The following is a 15,644-nucleotide window of genomic DNA, read 5'->3' on the forward strand; positions in this document are numbered from 1 at the left end:
TAATTACTGAAGGTGACCAAATAATTGATTTAAAGATCCAGTCCTTACAGAGTTTTACTCCAGTGGAATCCTGCCAATTAGTTAATATTCCCAGGGCTATATATCTGCTGAAACTTCCATGACCTTGACCCACAGAGATTGTAAAACAATGAAGTTTTGGAATGGTTGTTTTTACCGTTTGTTTGTTTTTTTTAACCTAAAATATCTTAGCCCACGGTCCTCCCTCATTGGTAAAATGCAGTTACAAATCTGTTGCTCTTTCTTACAAGAGAGAAAGTCCTGTGTTGTTTGTTCCACCAGAATTTTGAAACCAAGTATCAAACTCAGTCTTACACATGCTATATACAAGGCACTTTAGCTGTTCAAAGTGGTTTCTGTATACAAAAGGAAGTCCTTTACTATGACAAAAGTAAACCAAAAAAATAAAAAAGCAATTCAAACCACAGGTGGGCAAAGGACTGGTGTAGTGTGAGGCTCTATACTTCAGACTGAAAGTTTATTCACTCTGAAATTTATTTCAGAGTCCACAGTTGTGAACACAGTGGTCTTGTGAACATGGCCTGAAGTTTTAAAATGAATATGCAATCATTAAGCAAAGATTAAGGGTGAGACAGAACACACTTCTAACACTGTAATATCCATTTAAGTAATAATTTTTGAAGTGTTTGTGAGTTACTGGGATTTCTTGTTGTTTGGGGTTTTTTTGAGATTAATCTTTCAAAGATTGCATCTTGATGGTCATTATTCATATATATATATATATATATATATATATATATATATTTTCATACATTACCAAGTTATTTTCTTCTATTTTTCCTGCTTCAACATCTATAAGACAACTGAACCTCCAAAACCAATCTCCACTTCTTATACATACCCAAGGCTGTAGCAACAAACACTCATATAGGTTTAACCAAGTAAACAGTTTAGCCAGAAATGTACCAGACCCACCAATTCATTTGCTTTATACCACTCATTTTTTCCAATATTCCAAATGAAGTTGTAATGGAAATCTGGACCTCCTGAGCATTTTAAGAAACAGGTGGTTACACAAGCATATTAAGAATGATCCTTGGACTACTGCTGATCTGAAAACCCAAATCAAATGAAGCAGGCATGACCCTAACCATGTCCATGCTTTATATGAAGGCAGGATTTCACCAAGTTTTATAACTTAATAGCCACACAGGATCTTGGAGGAAGAGAATAACAGAAAGCAAATAGAAAAAGAAATCTTCCTACTTATCTTCTCCACACAAAAATCTGAAGCTAACACAGAGCACTTCATCAGTTCCAAATTATCTCAATGTAAAACAATGCTGCAAGGCATTGTAATGATGGTAAAAGAACAAACACTGTTCTTGGCTCCTATAAACTCTCTTGCTGAAGTTAGTATGGCATTATTTAATACAATTTTATAGATAAGTATCTTTTAATCCCAGTGGCTTCTGAAAGTATATATCCCTAATAGTTGACTGAAAGCTTCCATTGCTTTACTCTTTTCCTTTCAATCCAGTGTAACACGGATCAATAGGCTGAAGTACTGCAATGAGCAAATAATCATTGAAATACCCATTCAAAGACAGTGTTAAATACTCAGCCATTGCAAATCAGGATAAGTACAAACAAATTAATCACAGGAGGTTACTAGTTCTACTATTTCTGAAATTACAGTATGATTACAGTATGGTAAGAGCAGCAGCTCTCAAGAAAATAAGCAGTGAAATGCATATTGATTACATGTAAATTTACCAACTTGTAATAACTGATACCTGTCCAAAGGAGACTAGACTGCCCAAATTTTATTAACAATTTTTTCCCATAATACCCTTGCCTCGTCATTTATTACTTATGTATCTAGGACCACTAACCCCTTTTATTAAGGCCTTATCATTGTATGTAAATATGGTATGAAAACTGACATTTTCATTCATTAACAAAGGTAACACAGAGATACCTTAAAGCCCAGCTGTCCCAAGTAGTGTAAGCATGATTTTTTATTTCTTATCTTTAACTTTTCATAGAATCATAGAATAGTTAGGGTTGGAAAGGACCTTAAGATCATCTAGTTCCAAACCCCCTGCCATGGGCAGGGACACCTCACGCTATATGATATCACCCAAGGCCTCGTCCAACCTGCCCTTGAACACTGCCAGGGATGGAGCATTCACAACCTCCCTGGGCAACCCATTCCAGTGCCTCACCACCCTAACAGGAAAGAATTTCCTCCTCATATCCAATCTAAACTTCCCCTGTTTAAGTTTTAACCCGTTACCCCTTGTCCTGTCACTACAGTCCCTAATGAAGAGTCCCTCTCCAGCATCCCTATAGGCCCCCTTCAGATACTGGAAGGCTGCTATGAGGTCTCCAGGCAGCCTTCTCTTCTCCAGGCTGAACAGCCCCAACTTCCTCAGCCTGTCTTCATACAGAAGGTGCCTCAGTATGTCTTTTATTATTACTCAAAAGCAGATGCAGGATTCTGCTCATCCCACCTATTGGTCCAATCATGCTTGGAATCCAATTTTTTAAGCATAGTCATTTTCAGTACTGCCACTAACATTTTTAACATGGATTTAGAGGTTATAAGCACTTAACATAACACTACTTCTTCAGCAGTGTTAAACCTATGCCATAATAGCAGCAATTAATGGTCATTATCAACATAAACATAATATTTAGTTGAAATACAAGGCATCTACAGAAAGTTTTTTATCTTTTTCACCAAAGTGCAAAAATGCACAACCTAAAGGGTGCAAAAGTATAAGTTAGCAGAATAATTCCAGAATAATTTATTTGTCAGAAGCAATGTTTATTTCCAGTACAATTTCTTGTATTTTAAGGAAGCTGCATTATATTAAAACATTAAAGCCCAATGTCATCTGTAGAAATACTTTGATATTTTTATCTGCAAAAGGCATATCCAAAGATTCACCTGTTTTAGAGCATCTCACTCTATACAAAAGTATATGTATCTATTCAAGCCACTGAGAAAAGACAGCCAAAAATCAATTTTTCATACTTCATTATGCATTTACAACTAGAAATCCTTTACACAGAGGCACATATGCTATACATATTTATGTATTTTCCCTTGAGCAAAACAACTTTTTTACATTCAGAAAAATACACTAATGGAATTGGATACAATTTTGCAGTCTCTAGTTTCTGTTTATCAGCATCCACAAAATGGTTTGGCATCTGCTCCAGATGAAGAGACTTTCCCACTGCCACTCTTTTTCATTAAATTAACAAGAAACAGGTAAGAATTCGCTCCATCCTCATTAGTGTGTGGTAAGTAATAAGCACTAAGGAGATTTCACACATACAATCTATTCTTGTCTGTAGAACACTGAAAGATTTACTATTAAGTTAGCATTAGGTTTACATCATTTATGAGCTTTAAAGCGTATGGAGCACAGGAATTTGTAGCACAGGAGGAATATGTTCTACTGCCCTGGAATTGAGGTGAAGGGGCTAACTTTGTACTGCTTTCTCATGAAGAGACTGCCAAGCTCTATTTTTTAATAATTTTTTAAGCTTTTAAGAATTAAACCTGCATCAATACTGTAATTTCTAAGTCAGGAGCAGTAACACGCAAAGCAGAAAAATTCTCCTTTCCTCCAGTGTTTTCTCACAATCTACATACATAGCTTTTTAATTCCTCTTTGTATACAGAAGGAGTTGCACCTGGATGTAGCTAGCCTGTGGTAAGGTACCAGTAAATAGAGTATCTCTAGCCTCATATCAATAATCAAAGTTACTCATTCACCATGTAATGTGCCTTTATCTATGTCCTTCTAAATTAGTCTGTTCAAAATTGTCTGTTTTCCCATCACCCTCCTTTGATATTTTATTTCATTCTATCAGGTCCCAGAACGGCTATGGAATTTCTCACTTCTGACTTTATATACTGAAACCTCCCAACAGTTTCCCTGCAAATCAAGTGGCTAAGGGGATTGCTTGGGCATGTATTCTTGTTTCCAGCGTAGTCATCAAATGAATTACTGTGCATGCATCTATTTATGTTACAAGAGCAAAGATTCTGTTACCTGTCTGAGTATTACTCTACAGGAATGGCTCAAGCTACCTTAAGGATCATTTCATTCCGCAGAACAGATTGAGTTACTCCACACTGCTTATTCCAAGTTTTTTTCACCTCCTTCTGGTAGCAGCCATTCTTAAGCAGAGGTTTAATACAGTGCAACAAAACCTTCATGTTCCTGTAATGACTGAAAGTTATTGGGAAAGGTTTTCCATTACAAATAGAAGTACCATTTTACCATGTGATATAATCAAGTTGAAGCAGCAAAGAAACTATCACCCTACAGTAAAGAAGAGTAAATGCTGTAATATTTAACCCTGACTCCTGTTACCAGCTTCTGTACATCACTTATTTGATGGAAATGGGTTAAGTCTTTCAGATTATGCTTGATAAGCCAGCGCTGGGGGATTCCTCTCTCACAAAAGTAATGTATATTCCTTAAGTACTCAGTTCTGGTATACATGTCTTGTGTTTCTTCACAGCAATTTCAGAAGCTATTTAAATTTTGTCAGGCTAGGTACTTCTGAAACAGGCAATATTACATATTATCACATTAAAGCAGATAGAAATGTAAGTTTTTCTGAGTCTATTTGAATAACTGATTAGTATTTTTTTATTTTACCTTTTAATTTTTACAGCAATTTAATAATTCTGCTTCCAGGAACAGATAATAACCTTCCCTTGAGCCACAAGAGCTGCAGCTGAGCAGTAATTCAGGAAGGAACTAGTATGTTTGAAACAGAGAGGGAGGCATGAGTTAAAGAAAAATAGTAAATTAAATGTCTGCTTTCATAAACTTTCCTGAGCCAAACACAGCACATCTGTGTATACCAAACAGCAAATAGTTGCTTTAAAAGTAAACAAAACAGCAACTGCAGAGAGTCCCTGTTCACTATCTGTGCACTTGAGGAGTATTTTTTCATACATCGTTCATGTAGGAATGCCGAAATTTCACAGAAGGCATTATCTGAGACTGATTTTCACTAAATATTACAGGCTGCATTGATTGCAGAGTTAGAGATGCTTAATGAAAGAAGCAGAAGGGAGTTCTGACCCCCCCTTGCCCCACTGTCATCTGGGTACCGTGGTTACAGTTTCATTTCCCAAGCTTTACCATTTACATTAAGCCAAACAACCTTATTCCTCAGCTGAGAGTAAACAAAGCAAGCAGCAAAGCTAGACTTTCTAAAAGAGGTCATGGTGGATTGCTAACAGTGAGGACAATTGGGTATCCCCCATACACAGCAGCAACTAAATAACAGGCTAAATATCAAAGGATACATCTCATTTGTGCTCAGATTTAAGTCAGTGCAGCTAACATGCTGTCCCCTTCTGCAATTGCAATGGCATCATCAGATTAGACTCAGATTTTGACATATAAAATAAAAATTAATCATCAACTGATCAGTTTCAGCAAAGCAGCTGAGGTTCAGCTGGTTACTAAACACAGCTATTTGATACGCACCCTGGTTGAGCTTCACCCCATCCTGAAAAATACTACTTTCCAAAAAAAAGCTGTAAGCAAAGCAGTAGTAAAACTGATTTTATTACTCCATTTTCAAGAGAGAAATTCTCTCTTTCCACATCAAGCACACATTTCATTACGCTGCATCAGGAAGAAGAAACTTCAACAACAGACAATCTAAAGCCACCCAGAGCACAGCTGCTTTTCAGTCTTGTCAGTTATTATTTCTACACACAATTTTTTCTTTTCTCTTCTACATTTCTGTAAAGTCTCGCTTTTTTTTTCCCCCTTGTTTGTTGGCACAGGGTAGCCTGAAACAAACCCCATGACTGTAAAAGCATTCACACATGATGTATTACATAGGTGTATTACAGTGTATTACTGGGCTTACAGTCACTCTATGTCCCTTGTTTGACTTGTTCCACCCAGCAATTCTGAGGTACAAAGTCCCAGCTCTGACTTCTGTACTCATTCATATCAACAAAATCACAGAAACACCTGAAAAGCAGTATCAAGTTTTGAGAATCCACAGCTATATATTACTAGCTCATGACCACATATTGCTTAGTACTTACAGCACCAGGTAATTTGTTTCTCCACCAACACCACACCAAGTTTTATCAAGACTCGTAACAGCTACTAAAAATGTATTGTGTTACATTATAGTGATATGAAATTACAGAAGCTATGCCCCATCATAAACCCCCATTTGCCCGTCCTTTCTTGATGCTCCCTAGGTAAGGGCACAGTAAAAATGCAAGTGATAACACACACCACTGGGTAAACGTGTGGTGGCCTAGAAGATTTTGTATGGATATGTTAGAAGAATTTCTGCTGCAGCTCCATCTTCAACTCAAAAGGAAAGGTGTGAGTTCTACCATTAGACAGGATGCAGCAAACAGGGGCTCAGTTTCTTAAGTGCTGCACAGTGTCTGGCAATCTGTTTTTCAACCAGCTTCCCCTTACATAAGCAGCAAGTGAAAAGGAAGCCTACCTATTTCCTAGAAGGAAATTGTGAACATAAATCGACCAAATACAATAATTCTTAAGTAACAATGAGAAAAATATATAAACGGCTGGAAAAAATAACAATTTGGGTGAAATATAGTAGCTGGCAGCATACTAGCCTTACCTTCCTACGGTAGCGTGCAGAGACAAAACACAACAGATTTTTTTGACACTTCTACTTTCCATAGAAGCTGTTGATCAGTATTGACAAGCAACTGAGAAAATGCACACCATACACGCCTGTTTCTTCAGCTTGTAAGTCACACACATTGATATCTCTCATGATTCAACAAAGCATTGCGTATTTCAATAAACACAGCAGAGACTTGAGAGGGAACGCTACAAAAAACATTGCTAATACACAGTAGGTATAAAGATTAATAAACACAGGAGTGACATGAGCTAAGGGTTAAGATGAGTAAGTAATAGCACAAAAAAGGGACAAAAATCTGTAGCAGCACACAAAAACTGCTATTTGATGCAGCATCATATTTATTCTTAAGCATTCCTAAAAGGTACTTGCCACTCCAATATGTTTGAAAAAGCAAATATAACAATACACATCACAAACCTTCACACAATATTAAGATTGAAATATACTATGAAAAAATCTTTCTTCTTTATGACAAACGTATTACTTGTCTTCCATACAGAGAATAGTTACAGATCTGACCCCTTACAAGACAGCTGATGCATGCATTGTGCAAAACTAGACAATGAGAAGAAACACTGGTTTTGACAAGCTCCATAAATGAGATTTATTTGGCTGCAGTGGTACATCACAAGGATTACCGTCTGTGAACATGTTTCTGTTAAATACAGAAGATAATATCAAACCCACAATCTCACAGAAACTGGGATTACAAATTTAGATTAAAATTGCTTTATATTCTGCCCTAGCTATAAATTAATACACGAGAAATAAGCAGGTAAGTGTCAGCATTATAATTTCCCTAAACACTAAGAATACATTAAAATGTCAAAATTAACTCCTCAGCAAGTCTCCTGGGCAGAAATGCATTATACATAGCATAACAAGCAGAATTCCAACTGTTCTATTACATTAACACTGCATTCTAGAGACACTCATAATATACCCAAGAACTTCAAGAATATTTTAACTGTAGATTAGATCAAATCTGAAATAAGTCTTTCCTGAAAGTTACAAATTTTTTGTGGCATCCATTTTTCCCTTTTTTTTTTCTTTTCTTCCTTTCATATTCCAAAAATCAGGAACATAAATGACAAACCATCACAAAATAATCTATTTTTAGTATTTCTGGCCAAACTGAGAATTATTTTCTTTCTGCATTTCTAATTTCGGTTGCTGAGCTTAAACCTGTAAAGCACTATTAAGTATCTTAGACCAGGGGAGTGGCTGTTGGGCTTTGGGGGGTTTGTTCTTTTAAACTGGAGCTCATAACTTGTCTCCCAGAAGAAGAAAAAGGCTTTGTTTCACCAGATAGCTTCTAGGTTGCTGTATTAGGCACTTGCTTGTAAGTCATCATAATAAAGCCATCACAATAAAGCGAAACACATTCCTTGAAATAATGGAGTTGTGCCACTGGTAAATTTATCCCGTTATGTTTAAATACAGTTCAACAACAAAGCACATGGTTCTTTAGGTAAACTCACAAGCCATATGATAAATGCCACTTCCGTACCTCAAACATAAGTCCTTACAAGCCATTAACCAAACATGCATCATCATCCACATTGATAGGAATCGGAAAGCTTTCACGGCTCAGGAAACTCAGGCAGCAAAAGTAAGCGTGAAAGGAATTCTAAGCAGAAGACAAATGATAAAAGATAATGCCCCTGTATTTCTGGAAGAATTCATAAAGCACGGTATTAAGAGGGTCTTTGTTATCCACCAAGCCTATAGCAAAAATGCATCACAGAATCACATAATAATTTGTTTTGGAAGGGACCTTAAGGCTCATCTAGTTCCAATCCCCTGGCAGGGGCATGGACACCTTCCACTAGACCAGGTTGCTCCAAGCCCCATCCAACCTAGCTTTGAAATCTTTTCTGAAAGATTCTGAAGAAGTAGCTTGCTACCACTCTGCAGAGTTGACCTTCAATCTTGGGGAAGGGAAGGACACTGCTGGACCTCAGCCTGAGATGTCAGAAGTGGGAATCACTTTTGGCTACCTGCATAAAACAATTGTGGGGCTACAGTCAAGGGCATTAGAACACAGTGACCCTCGTCCTTCCAATCCATGATCTAGAAAGGAGTAGGGTTCCCTCTACTCTCATAGCAGTCCAAATGAAAAAGTTACTTTCAAAATTATATATAAATATAATTTGGGTTGATTATAGCCCAAACACTGCTTCTAAGATGGGAAAGACCTGGAGAACTAGAAACAAGGATTTTGAACATTCTCCATCTCTCCCCCAGCATAAGAACATCAAAGACGTTCCCCATCATCTTTCCTCAAGTCTCAGACTGAGTCCTTCACACACCCTTACCTTAGAGGAGAAAATATTAGTGCTTTCATATTCCTTAAAAAATAATTACCAAACCCAACAAACCAAGAAAACAGTCAGCCTTGAAAACATCCAGGAAAAAAGCAATCACTTAAGTGGGGTTCTCATGTCTAACAAGGTAAGGGAATTCACTTCCAACAATAGACATACACCAGATCAACACCCATATAAGTTCATTGACCAACATCCACCTGCAAGAGAAGAGCACACTACTTAGTTTTCCCACAAAAAAACTACAGTTTACAGATTGCTTTGTCACATAAGTGTAGCAAGACTGCCAGTGAACTGCACTTGCAGAAAAAAAACATTTCTCTGCCATTAAAATAAATTGGGTTTTACAGCCCTGTTGTCTGTGTATACATTTAATGAGTTGTAGTAGTAATATTGCTATTAAAAGTGCATCTTGTTGGTTTTATGGTCCTGTTCTCAGCTATAAAGCATTCTACTTAAATAACATTATTCAATGTCTTGAATCTTTGTCATATTTCATGTTAGGACAGAAAAGAATTAGCTGTCGGGGGGGGGGATAACAAAAAACAAGCTCTGTTTCACATCGAGCTTCACTATCCTTTGGAGAAAAGAAATTTTTTGGTGATCAAATAAGATTGAAGTATCCAGTCTTTCAATAGTAATGTTCAGGAAACTGTCCTTTTTGCTAAAAGTAGGGAAGCCTTGTTAGCCAAGATAGTTTGGACCAAGGATCTTACATACTAAGCCATATGACTAACTTCATGCAAGCATTCCCTTCTACAAATAGTTTTCCAGTCAGAATGTTTTGGTGTCTGGGGCCACAAAAGCACCAGCTGGCTGCAGAATCAGACCCTGAGCCTATCATACACTCAGTGAGACCCATTCCTTAAGTAGTATTAAAGAATTATGCTGCCTTCAGCACAGTGTGACAAAAGTAACACACAAACATCACTTTACATGTGCTAAAACCAAAATGTCTAAGGAAATACAAAAGTGGACAGGATAAGCCAAACTTCAGAGAAGTTTCACCAAGTTAAATTCACCTTCAAAAACATTCCCCCGAACTTTGTATGAGACTACTGCAACCAAATGGAAATACGACAGTCACCGTTGTGTTTCAAAGCTGCACCAAAACCAAGTTTAGATAATATGGGGAAAAAAAGGCTGTTCATTACAAAAACATGAACTTTCTGTAATTTGACAGGCATCTGGTTCACACCTGTGATTTCAGACCATGCTGACAAGTCAGCTGCATACAGTTCTAAAAATCAGGTTAACATTGAACACAATCTTAGAAGTGATAGCTGTGTATTTTTCTCTCTTTGACAATACTATAAAATAGGAAAAAATGGCATGCTGTGTTAACATAGCTGAACTCATCAGTTCATGTTTGTTTACAATGAGGCTTGAACACATGCTGAGCTCTTCTGAAACTATTCCCACGACATGATGCAAAGATGGCATCACCACATGAGAAGGAACAAAAAGCAGCAGCTGTCCACCTCTGCAGCAAGTACTGTGCTGGCTGATTTCAGCACCAACATATGAAACTGAGATACCGTACCAGCTTTCAAGATAAATAATTCCTCGCAATGGAAAACTTTCTGTGCTGCAAAACTGACACTTCGCCTTCACTGAGCACTTTCATACAGCAGGATTATCAAACCCTGCTTTTTGCAAACACAACCAGTCGTGCAAACCTACTCTGTGTCCGACCAATGAATTAACCATGTTTACAAGTAATACTACCACAGACAGAGCTGCCTTCTGCTGATTAAAGCACAGTCTCTTTCCAGTAGATGGCATATTGATAGCACCATATCATTTTTTAAACTTCCATCATGTGCTGTTGAAAAATTACTCTATGTCCTATACAGCCAGTTCAAAATCAAGTGACAGAAAGCAACTGCGTTCTGAACAGAGTAGTCCAGGGCTTTTATAAATATCCTACTCCACAGCAGAGTTTCAGTCTCCTTTTTAACAACTGCCAACCTAGTATCAAAACCAAAACTTCACTTTGCAACACAACCTGTGCCTGGGGAAAATTTTAACTGGAATTTCTCCCACACTGATAATTTTCATCCCTCAGCTGCACAAACACATAAATCATCATGTGCCACAAAATTATGCACTTATGATCAGTGATACTGTTCATAATTAGGATTCACATGCCAACTCAAACTTCGTTTTCTTACCAACTGTTTTTGAAAGGTGGGGACGGACTTCAATTTTATTTTACAGTTATCAAGAATGTGCCACAGTTCATTTTTTGTACAGGTATTATCTTCTAAAGAAGATTTTAGGGCTTTACCTTGTCCCATCTTAGTCCCCTAAATGTTCAAGTAGTTTGTAAAACACTTCATAAAACCAAGAAAATATAAACATTTAGAATGGTTTTCCATATCTCTTTCCACTACAGTTCCATCTGCAAAAGCTCATGCAAGGCATAAACCCTCATTTGCAAAAGCTGGCTTGGTGCTTCCCTCCACTTTCTGACTCTGAAATAATTTAACAAAGAACGTATCACTCTTACACAAATGTAAAATTATTAATCCAAATTGCCAAGAAGTTTTATTGAATGTTTCCTTAGACCACTTGCTATATCAGCATGGATGATATCACAACATATTACAATATCCTTCCAAGTGCTCTATTTCAAAGAACATCAGAGCAGCTAGTATGGACTGGCACTGTGAAGTGTTATCCCAAAAAAAGTATTCTTTCTTCATCAGTAACATCCCCTTCCAAAAGAGCAAAGCATTTAAGTGAATCATTTTGATATTCCAAATTTCCCCCTGCATTCCGGCCTTTTATCACCCAGAGATTTTCAGTTATTACCTCCCACTGTTGAAGTATGGGCAGAGATGTGCTCCTGCTGTCCCTGACATTGAGTACTTGCAGGCACACACTATTTAAGTCTCAGTGACCATTTAAGACTTAAAACGGGCAGCGCTTCTGCAAAAAGCTGCTTACATGCTGATTTTACAGGAAGAGATGAAGAATAAGGGAAAAGACACATCCCCCTGATGAAGGTACACACATATATCTTCTGGTAATATGCTTTATGGACTTACTACCAACTACCCTATAAACTTCTAGCACAGCAGAGAAATAGCAGTCAAAATTTGGGCTTGGTTTTCTGACAAGTAACTGGAAGTTAAGTCTGAACCGAGAGGAGTGTCACTAATAACAGAGCTGCTCCGTAGGGTGTTAACTTGTAAATCAAGACACCCAGGACAGAGTGTCTCAGCTTTATCTTTTCTTTGCTGAACATGTTATGTCTAGAGCATGAAGAATGTTATTATCTCTGAGCAAGTGTGCCGTACACGTTATCTTATCAGAACACTGCATGGTCAGGACAAGGTTTTATTTTTAAGCTGCAGTAGGTTTTGTTCCTGTTTTCTCCATGATTATACTTGCAGAGAAAGGAATACTTGTGGGTTGCAGCAACTTCTAAACACATTGACATAATGCTGCAACATCTCCCCAGCATTTCACAGGTAAAAAAGGTAAGCCCTAGGTCTATGCTCAGATATTGAAACCTGAACCGAGATGAGATTGGTCAAGTATTTCTGGGTATTGCACTCTGTAAGGCAAAACGTTAGCATGTTCTCGATTTCAGATGTTTGGCTTCCCTATTTCCAATGAAACAGTCTATCTGGTTTTACTGCTGTATATGTAAAGCTTATGTTTGTTACTGCCTTCTATCACACACACTGTAGGTCAACTTATACAGCTCTTTCACATCATTAATTAAAAAGCATAGAAACACCCAGAGACGCCTCAGTATCTTCTGCTCTTCCCCCCCCCCCCCCTTCAGAGAGGGGAAGAGAGCAGAATCAGACAAGGTATCTGCTCTAAACTTCCTACCCCAGCTGACATCTCTATTTCACGACAGCACTGTATCTAAAAAAAAAACAAAGAGCAAAGAAACCAGGGAAACTCTAAGCAAAATAGCTCTCAGTACTCACCTAGCGCCGAAGACCAGTGAGGGGAAAAGCAGCAGCAAGTAATAAGCAGAGATGAATTTCATGCTGGAGCTCCTCTCGTGCGTTCTGCTCCTCACTCAGCTGCTCACAGCGACTCTTCCTTCCTCCTCCTCCCGAGGCGGCTCCCAAGCAGAGCCTCGCCCGGACCTGGGGGAGGTTCCCTCTCTCCGCTGGTGCCGACACAGCGAGCGCCGCGGGGGATGGCAGCAGGCGCCGCGTCCTCCCCTTCCCTCTCCCGCCGGCTTCAGCCCCGGCACCGCGGCGGCAGGGACGCGGAGAGGGGTGGGCACAGACTGCAGCGAAGTCGCTTCGGAGCTGCAGCAGGACAGAGCGGGGAAACGCTTCCTGAAGAAAAGGGGTGAAAAAGGGAAAGCAAGAGGAGGAAATAAGGAAAGAGGGAGGAAAAGGGCGTGAAATAGGGGCAAGAGGGGAGAAATGGGGGAAAAGAAAGAAAAAAAAAGGGGGGGGAAGAGTATAAAGAAGCAAAAAGGTAAATAATGAGAAAGAAAGAAAAGAAGAAAAAAGGAAAAGGGAAAAAAAGAAAAGAAAAAGAAAAGAAGAAACAGAAAAGAGAAAAGGGAAAAGAGAAGAAAAGGGAGAAGAAAACAGAAAAAAAAAAAAAGGAGAAAAGAAAATTAAAAAAAAATGGAAAGAAAACAGAAAAAAGAAAAGAGAAAAGATTACAATGAAACCCCTACCACTATTTAGTGTCTTTATTTGAAGTGAATCCAGACAAAACAGATAACCCAGAGACAGGGATTGTCTCAAGCAGGTGTCAAGGCACAGCTCAGCCTGACACTGAATTTGTAAGGGCATCTTGTCTGCAAAGCAGGTGTTCAGAAGTTACTGTTTCAATGAAGTATTCATTTACCCCAGAACCACACCAGGTTGAGGGCAATAGAATCCTAAATAATACTTTCAAACAGTGATGTCATCACTAAATGCCCTTCATCACTTGAAGCCCCTGATAAGGCCTTCAGAGCAATTAAGACTATTTTCCTGCTTTCCCTGTTTGTATGTCTTCTGATCTTAATTTCCTTTTAAATAAATCTGTATTGGTTAAAGATGTTTTCAGACTTTTTAAGTATTCCTCGCCTTGACACAAGTGAAGCTGATCAGATGGCAGATGATGTCAAAGTTTAATATTTAAACAAAAATCATCTTTCCCTGCAGTACAAAAAAAACCCAAACACACAAACACAAAAAAAAAACAAAAACTCCAAAAAGCCAAACACAAAATCCCAAACAAACTTGTCTACAAGTGAATGAAATGAAAGCATTACAAGAAGGAGTTCTGGTCATCTATGTGCTTTCCTGGCCATATGAAAGGCCATCCAGGAGCTACATTATACATCAGAACCATAAAACAAAAGTTTCCATAGCTTCAGCTGGTGTGTCATTGCATCCAACTATTAATTGAAGAGAAATTTTGGATGCCATCAAAGCATAAAGAAGTTCACTGTTTGAAGTGAATGGAAACCTTGCTGAAATTAGTATTGACCCTAATAAGATATTCACATGGCATACAAATAGAATTAATAAATTAAATTACTGGTTACGTTCCTCATCAGTAAACTGAAAAGGAGAGGACATAAAAAGAAGAAAACACAATGCACATAACCAACAAGGAAGAAATTAATGTATTTCTGACACCTCTTCCTTGTGTCCCAACTGTAGTGTCTGTTTTCAGCACACCTCGCAGCATGTTCTATTCAACCATATTAATTTAAATCAGCATTTATTGTTATTTTGATGCTACATACCAACATGAAAGAATAGTCATGTTACCATGGATACTTATGATAGAATAGTGGAAAGGTCAGAAAAAGTGGAGTCAGCATGTTATTTTCTCTTCCAGAAAAAGCCAGCCTTTACCAAGCTACCAAGCGTTTCACAGCCATGGACCAGCAGCTGAGGCTTCTTCCACTTTTCCTTTTATGTGCACACAGACAGGGAGGGAGAGGAGAGAAGGTACCAGTGCATCAAGGGAGTAAATTATGTCTGATGATGCTGAGTGAGCTGAAGTGTGAAATTTTGCAATGTAAGAGTGTATTTATTTAATTCTATTACTACTCTGCCTTTTGTTTGTTTGTTTGTTTGTGGGAGTGGTGAGGTGGAATAAAGAGGCCTGTTGCTATGTCCTGGTTTCATGTCAGATATTTTACCATGCTTTCACAGGAGAGCCATCTCCACAAGTGGTTTAGTGGCTGCAGTACCAGTAGTGAGCATCCATAATAGTGCCACATCACTAAATTAGGTATTAGGAAGAAGTTCTTCCCTGTGAGGGTGCTGAGGCCGTGGCACAGGTTGCCCAGAGAAGCTGTGGCTGCCCCATCCCTGGCAGTGTTCAAGGCAAGGCTGGACAGGACCTAGTCTAGTGGAAGGTGTCACTGCCTGTGGCAGGGGATTGGAAGTGGTGAGCTTTAAGGTCCCTTCCAACCTAAACCAGTCTATGATTCTCCCTTCTGATCCAAATCAATTAAACGATTATCAACTTTTTGTGCTTACTAACGCTACTGCTCCGATGAGAATATTCTACAAAGACTGTCACAGCTTAGTTTCAGCCCATGAACACCTCAAGGGCTCAATGTAAAGGATGTGTAGTAAGCTTTCCCACCCCAGGTGGGGCTTGGAGATGGCAGCAAGGGCCAAGCAGGGAGTGCAGCAACTGTAACCC

The 15,644-nt window shown here is 38.5% G+C and overlaps 1 protein-coding gene across 1 annotated transcript in view; it reads right to left on the reverse strand.

Annotated features, from left to right (window-relative positions):
• Nucleotides 1-13,081, reverse strand: part of LUZP2 (leucine zipper protein 2) — a 181,795-nt gene extending 168,714 nt beyond the window's left edge. Inside the window, exon 1 of the mRNA XM_057414394.1 lies at nt 12,950-13,081. Within this exon, the coding sequence (XP_057270377.1) occupies nt 12,950-13,011 (62 nt within the window). The 5' untranslated portion in view covers nt 13,012-13,081. The remainder of the gene's footprint in view (nt 1-12,949) is intronic.
• Nucleotides 13,082-15,644: the final 2,563 nt, after the last annotated feature.

The sequence above is a fragment of the Pezoporus wallicus genome, unplaced genomic scaffold (genome assembly GCF_028554395.1).
Source record: "Pezoporus wallicus isolate ANWC-B61680 ecotype Strahan unplaced genomic scaffold, APGP_CSIRO_Pwel_v1 contig_5967, whole genome shotgun sequence".
NCBI lineage: Eukaryota > Metazoa > Chordata > Aves > Psittaciformes > Psittacidae > Pezoporus > Pezoporus wallicus.